General features: G+C 50.4%; 2 protein-coding genes across 2 annotated transcripts; one reads left to right on the top strand and one right to left on the bottom strand.

Annotated features, from left to right (window-relative positions):
* Positions 1 to 580: 580 nt before the first annotated feature.
* On the top strand, positions 581 to 3122 carry LOC119294097 (acyl transferase 1-like). Its single transcript, XM_037572360.1, has 2 exons — positions 581 to 1025; positions 1903 to 3122. The coding sequence occupies exons 1-2, from the start codon at positions 588 to 590 to the stop codon at positions 2818 to 2820; spliced, it is 1356 nt and encodes a 451-aa protein (XP_037428257.1). The 5' UTR covers positions 581 to 587; the 3' UTR covers positions 2821 to 3122.
* Positions 3123 to 4377: 1255 nt separating this feature from the next.
* On the bottom strand, positions 4378 to 6102 carry LOC119294096 (SH3 domain-containing protein C23A1.17-like). Its single transcript, XM_037572359.1, has 2 exons — positions 4876 to 6102; positions 4378 to 4792 (listed from the first exon to the last, which is right to left on the bottom strand). The coding sequence occupies exons 1-2, from the start codon at positions 5866 to 5868 to the stop codon at positions 4595 to 4597; spliced, it is 1191 nt and encodes a 396-aa protein (XP_037428256.1). The 5' UTR covers positions 5869 to 6102; the 3' UTR covers positions 4378 to 4594.
* Positions 6103 to 7178: the final 1076 nt, after the last annotated feature.

The raw sequence follows: 7178 nt of genomic DNA, 5'->3' as shown, positions 1-7178 counted from the left end.
AAATATGCACTACATTTCGGTGCTTGGAGTTTTGAGATCAACATTTCGCAAAGTGCGGCCCGAAACCCACCCGGGCTGGTCCGCGCTATGGCCAGCTGGTTTGCTCGTGCCGTCACCCGCCACCCGCCACCCACGGCAAGAGAGAGAGACAGCCAAGGGAGACCGCGCGCCCGGTGCAAGGAGCTGCTAGTGCTAGGCGAGGTGACACACAGCGAACGGATCAAAGTTGACGGTTTGCCTTGTCGAGTACTACTACTACTCCACTCCAGTACGCAGGCAGGTCTCGCCTTGCCGGCACGAGTGTGTTGATTCTCCTCTCCACAGGCGCAGATCAAAGTTGAACTGACGCAGCACTAGCCCGTTCAATGAGTTACGGCACTGACCAACTCCTCCGTCCGTCATCATCCATGCAGACGTGCATGCATGCCATCCTTGAACCAGTCGCCATCGTCACGCCTATATATGGACGCACGCACGTACACAGCTCACCGCAACCCACCGCAACGAGCAAGCAAGCAAGCCATCGATCCCACTGCCAAGCACCACTCTCACACGCACAAGCACGCACGATCGAACCTCCTGCCACCATGGTGACATTCACGGCGCGCCGGGGCGAGCCGGAGCTGGTGCGCCCGGCGAGGCCGACGCCGACCGAGACCAAGGCGCTCTCCGACCTCGACGACCAGTGGACGCTGCGGTTCTACGAGTCCATCGTCGGCTTCTTCCGCGCCCCGCCGGGCGAGGCGCCCAGGCCGGGCAAGGTGGCCCGGGGCATCAAGGCGGCCGTGGCGGCCGCCCTGGTGTACTACTACCCGATGGCCGGCCGCCTGCGGAAGCTCCCCGGCGGGAACAGGCTGGCGGTGGACTGCACAGGGGAAGGGGTGGCCTTCGTGGAGGCCTCCGCCGACGTGCGGCTCGAGGACCTCGGCCAGCCGCTGGTGCCGCCGTACCCGTGCGTCGAGGAGTTCCTGGGAGACTGCGGCGACACGAGGGATGTCATTGGCAAGCCTTTGCTCTTCCTGCAGGTAATATCATCTTTCCTAATTAGTCGTAGTATTTCATTATGTGGATTATGGGTGGTGGTATGTTTATTTTCTACTCCCTTCGTGTTTATTTACTCCGCATATTAGTGTTGACTGAAGTCAAACTTACTAAAATTTAACCAAGTTTATAGAAAAGAATAGAAATATTTACCATAATAAATCTATATGAAGTGGAAGTACATTCAATAATAAATCTAATGGTATGATTTGTTATTGTATATGTTAATATTTTTGTCTATAAACTTTGTCAAAATTTATAAAGCTTAACTTTGACCAAACCTAATATGCGGAGTAAATAAAAACGAATGGAATACATACATAGTGTTTTTTTTTGCGGGTTACACAGTGTATTTATTACTATGAATGATGGTTTGAGCACCTTATCAATATCGAAATTCTTCTACCTTTTGCGGGGTTGATATCAATATTGGAGCAAAATAAAAAAGAAATGGAGAAAAGAGGGTTGCATCACATAATGAAATTGTCAGCGTTCAATTTTCATGGTGAAAGAATAGTTGTTATATTACTAAAGTTTTGTCCATCAAATGTTACCAAATTCCATCTGTCGGTTTTATGTTTTCTCAGTAAATTGAATTAGAACCAAAATTATTTAATGTACTCCAAATATTCATTCTAGTTGAATTATTACTTATTACTAGCCTAAATTAAGTTTTTGTTGACGCTTGAATATGATGTCATCAGATACAACTGAGTGTATTAATATGAATATAAAAAAAAGTGTATGCATACCCACGCATACTAGTCATATCAGTTATTTTCATTGCTCGTTTGAATTCCATAAATTTTGCTAAGTAGCATGTCATCATTTATAACCTAACCATAATAATGTGTTATGCAGGTGACACAACTAAAATGTGGAGGATTTGTTATTGGGCTTCACATGTGTCATTGCATTGCTGATGGTTTTGGTATTCTTCAATTTATCAAAACTATAGCCGATTTTGGATGTGGTGAACTTATCCCAACCACTTTGCCCGTGTGGAAAAGAGATATCTTCACAGCACGCATGCCACCATCCATTGCACATGTTTACCCGGCATATAAACCATTTCTCCATGGGTTAGAGTGCACAGAAGACGACGTAATGCTATCAACTCCGCCGGAATGCATGGAAGTGCAATATTTATTCTTTGGGCCAAATGAGATAGAAATTTTGAGAAGCCACGTCCCAGAACACCTCTCCAAATCTACTACAACATTTGAGTTGATTACGTCTGTCATGTGGCGGTGCCGCACATTGGCACTGGGCTATGAATCTACTCAAAAAGTCCGGGTCATGTTTACATTAAACACACGTGGGAGAAGCATTAATGGTGAAAGCGCCGTCCCACGTGGTTACTATGGAAATGCACATTTCTCTCCTATGGTTGAGGTCACTGTCGAGGAGTTGGCTGCAAAGCCGCTTGGACATATACTTGAGCTCATGCGTCAAGTCAAGTTGGACACCACAAAGGATCGCATGAAGTCAATGGTGGATTTGATGGCATTATGGCGAGAGAGGTCACCATTTGGTATGGATAGAACATATGAGGTTAGCGACACAAAATGGGTTGGAGGCAATGCACTGCAATTTGGGAAAGCCGAGCTGGTTGCTGCTGGCACACCACATGCTGGAGATTTCACTTCAAAGCTGATAAGCTATCATACCAAGTGTAAGAATAAAGATGGTGAAGACTCAACCGTGGTATCAATCCTACTTCCAAAACCAGCAATGGAGAAGTTCACAATGGAGATGGCATTTTGGCTGAAGAAGTAAAATGAAAATAGCATAACAAGTCCATTTGTTGCATGTATATGCTATTTACTTCATTTAGTATTAAGGTCCAAACACCAACCATAGTTGGTTATGTGCTACCATGGAAGTCGTGGTGTATTATTTGAATGCTTGTATCTTTACTTATATTTTTCCCATTTAGTAAGCAAATATAAATAATAATTTCTCCCTTTGAAATACATATTGAGGATTCACATGCCATTTTTTGTTAGTCGATTAACTCTATTCATGTGATGAGAAGTTGATGAACCATATCTAATACATCAAAGAGTTGCGAGTCTGAACTTGCTTGTGGTATGTGTTTCCACAAAACCTGAGTCAAGGTGACGTTCACTCCCTTGTTTTTTTTTTGGTTGTTAGTCCAACAAACCACCGATCAAACATCAATATGGACTTACAATTAAATGTCTATCATCTTTTCTGGTGGTCATTCTAAGTATGCCTGCCTCAGTAAACATTGCCAAATGAATGTTGAGTATGCTTCTATACTGATCAAACATGAATTATATAGTACGCCGAGCGAACTATGAATTGTCCGTCTTTGGTGAAGTTCCACGCCAAATAATCATCCGTGTTTGGGCCCCCAATGGTGATATGCTGCGTGTTCCTCAGAAAAGAGCAAGAATGGGCGGGCATGGATCTTCATCTTCAGTGAAACAACATAAGAGTTGGATGGCCATGTGGGACACTTCGGCCTCGGGAAAGGCAAAGATTCATATGTGGCGTTTGCTCCGCAATGGCTTAGCTGTTGGACACGAACTACAGCACAGAAGAATCAAGGCGGGAGTTTTTTGCACGGCATGTTGGAGGAATGGCAACAAGTTCATGCAAAACCCATTACGAGAGCTAGGTGGGAACCGCCGGAGGAGGGCTGGTTTAAAGCAAACGCAGATGGAGCCTTCTCCAAAGGGCGTGGAAAGGGAGGAGTAGGTGTGGTCCTCAGAGATCATAACGGGGGTTTTGTGGCTGCCGCAGGACTTTTTGTCGATCATGCGTCGAGCGCTGAGCAGGCGGAGGTGGTGGCATGTCGACGAGGCATCCAACTAGCTCGCGAAGCAAATGCGCAAAATCTTCATGTCGAGCTGGACAATCTGGGTGTGGTTGCGGCGATCAACAAACATGACCAAGATCTATCAAGTTTGGGGCCTTGTATTGAGGAAATCAAGCAGTTGCTAACCCAGTTTCCACATGCGAAGGTTTTTTGGACGAGGAGAGAAGCAAATGGAGTCGCTGATAAATTAGCTAAAATTAGCTTAGGTGATGAGGTCTGTAATGTTTGGTGGTATATACCACCGGAGTCTATCCTACAGGTGATCTAAATAATAAAGCGATGTTGATCCTCAAAAAAAACATGAATTATATAGACTTAAAAGATTAAATTCCTATCAATTTTCCTGTCCGTTTTTCTTAGTAAGTTTGCCATGGTCGACATCACCGAGTGGATTATGATCGTCGTCCTTCTCCATCTCTTTTAAGTACTGCAACGGTAGGCGACCGATAATTTCGGACTAACTGAATATTGGCAAAACTGAAAACAGAAACGGTATGTTTCAAAATGCAGGAGTTACAAATTTCTGTGGTGACGACACTCCCCAAAAACGACATAAATAAGGAGACCACCAAATTTAAAACAATCGCAGATGTACAAACCCAGGCAGGTTTGAACAACACATCATCATGCGAACCAATTTAAACTCGACTCGCTCGAGAACCCCAGATCAGTTTCCAGATTTATTTTCTGCTGCATGTTGATCGATCAGTTCTGCAGCAGGAGGAGCTTGTCGTCGTTGTCCTTGGGCTTGGCGAGCGTCTGCCTGGAGCGCACGCGCGCCTGCAGCCGCGCCATGGCCTGCATGCAGTGCACCGCCACCTCCGCCTGCCGCCGCACGTACGCGCCCCGCGCCACCGCCTGCAGCCTCACCAGGCTCCTCAGCGCCTTGAACGCCCGCCGCGCCTGCAAAACCAAAACGCAGTTTAGATTTAGACATGCAAATCAATCAGGCGTGGAAGTAGCGATCTGGCATGGTGAGCACGCACCAGGTGGGCGCGGAAGTAGGCCTGGATGGTGACGGCGGCAACGTCCTCCCGAGAGAAGCCCTCACGGCACAGCAGCGCGTACTCCTCGTTGGAGCAGACCGACTCGTCCTCGTTCGCCGGCGCCGGCTCCACGGCCTTCGCGAGCGGCGCCGCTCTGTGGACCGCCTTGGCGATGTCGCCGTTGCTGCGCGGGTTGGTGGTGCTGTCGCGAATGGCGCCCGAGACCCCGCCGCGCGTCTGCGCCACCGTCTTGCTGGCGGAGCTGAGCCAGCGGCGCCGCGCGGTGCCCGACTTGGACTTGGCGTTGCCGGCCTGCGCGGGCGCGGTGGTGGTCACGCAGCACACGCGCTGCGTCCGCCCGATCGGCGTCGAAGGGGTTCCCGGCGTCCGCGCGGGAGGAGGAGCCAGCGCCGCTCCAGCCGAAGCAGCAGCCGCCACGGGAGTCCTCGCGGGAGGAGGAGCAACCAGCGCCGCTCCAGCCGACGGAGCAGCTGCCACAGGAGTCCTCGCAGGAGGAGGAGGAGCAACTAGCGGCGCTCCAGCCGACGCAGCAGCTGACACGGGAGTCTTCACCGGAGGAACAGCCAGCGCCGCTCCAGCCGATGCAGCAGCTGCCACGGGAGTCCTCGCGGGAGCAGCAGGCGCCGCCGCTCGCGCTAGAACAGCGGGTTCCGCGGGCGCCGGCGCTGGTGCCGGAGTGAAGCGGCGGACCTGCTGCGCGCGGCGCGGGGTGCGGGAGCGGACGCCGCAGAGGCGCCTCGCGGAGGGCGTCTTGGGGGTGCGCGGCGTGCGGACGGCGTCCCCGGTGCCGCAGCAGCTGGTGAGCGGCGTGCGCACGCTGCTGTTGTCCGCGTCGACGGGGGCGAGGCCGCTGCCCCCGGATGGGCGGTGATGGGCGCCGATGCAGCAAATGCACGCCGCGCTGCTGCGGCGGCGGGCGTCGCCGGAGGGCTTCGACGGCATGAGGCAGCACAGCGCCCGCGTCCTCGGCATTGCAAAGTCGTCGTTGGCGTACCTGCTAGAATGCGGTGCGAGTGCTACGACTTGTGGGAATGGCCGGCGAAGGCGGTATAAATGGGCCGGGAGCCGGCCGGAGAGGAGGGAGACGACCGATGCGATGTGCGTGCCTCTACGGACGTGGGCGTCTGTCGGCGTCGGCGTGGCGGTTTTATTTAGGGTTAGCGCGTGTGATCGGGGACAGCTTTGTGAGGCAACGACGAGAACGTGGCGGGATGGATGGATGAGCCATGGAAATGTGAACTGAGTTTTTTTTTTAAGAAGAAAAAAGGGACGCGACTCGCTGGCACCCGGGTGCCAGATTGTTGATCGCGGTACACCCCCTTAAAAGGAAAACACTCATGCGAGCTGTCGTACGTGAGTGAATGAAAATCGCACTCGCGTCCGCCTCGCAAACAAAAAAGATTCTGTCCCCACCAAATTAAGGACCAAATCAACGCAGCTGGGCGCCACTGCCCAAACCCCACCCGCGTCCAGCCTACGCTAACCTCAGGTAGCATCATACCTACCCCACGCATCTGGACCCTTCTCGCCCCAAGGGCGCCATTGTTGCTGGGTCCAGAGCTTGATGGCTACAGCTGAAGTTTGACATAGCCACAAAAATCCAACAGCACCTATCAGACAACTCTTGCCCCCTCCCCCCACCCACTACTAGGAAAACCCTTACCAGTAGCGCTGGTTTTTTGCCTATTAGTAGCGCTGGCAGGCGCGCTACTGCTACGACGCTACATTTATTTTTTAGCAGTAGCGTTTGTTTGAACCAGCGCTACTGCTATCTGTATCTAGCAGTAGCGCGCCTCTGTCCATCGCTACTGCTAATACTAGTAGCGTGGCCCTTCAAAAAAACGCTACTGGTAAGCAGCGCTGCTACTACTCCAATACCCCACGCTATTGCTAGTATTTTTTTATGTTGCTGTATTCGTATTTTTACAGGTTTTATATAGTTACAAGATACACATACACTGAAACTATATGAAAAAGGAATGTCTCATCATCATCATCGAAGTGGTACAACATAGTCTCATCATATCAACATAGTCTCAAAACAAATGATGTCGATCTCATCATCATCTCGAAATAGTGATACAAGTTATAATGATGACATGTCTCTTACATTGTCACCGTAGACACATGTTTCATCATCTACCTAAACTAAGACATACACGATAAGAGCGATCACGATGATCAAAAGCGGTAGTATGTAGTAGTTTTTGCAGCGGCACTGGTTTTGAATCCCCTGTTGTGCTATGAATCTCAAGTAACTAGCTTCGGCTTCCGCTCTGCTA

This window comes from Triticum dicoccoides, chromosome 4B, assembly GCF_002162155.2.
Source record: "Triticum dicoccoides isolate Atlit2015 ecotype Zavitan chromosome 4B, WEW_v2.0, whole genome shotgun sequence".
NCBI classification, from domain to species: Eukaryota; Viridiplantae; Streptophyta; class Magnoliopsida; order Poales; family Poaceae; genus Triticum; species Triticum dicoccoides.
The sequence above is the reverse complement of the archived record's forward strand: the minus strand, read 5'-3'. Positions and strand labels throughout refer to the sequence as shown.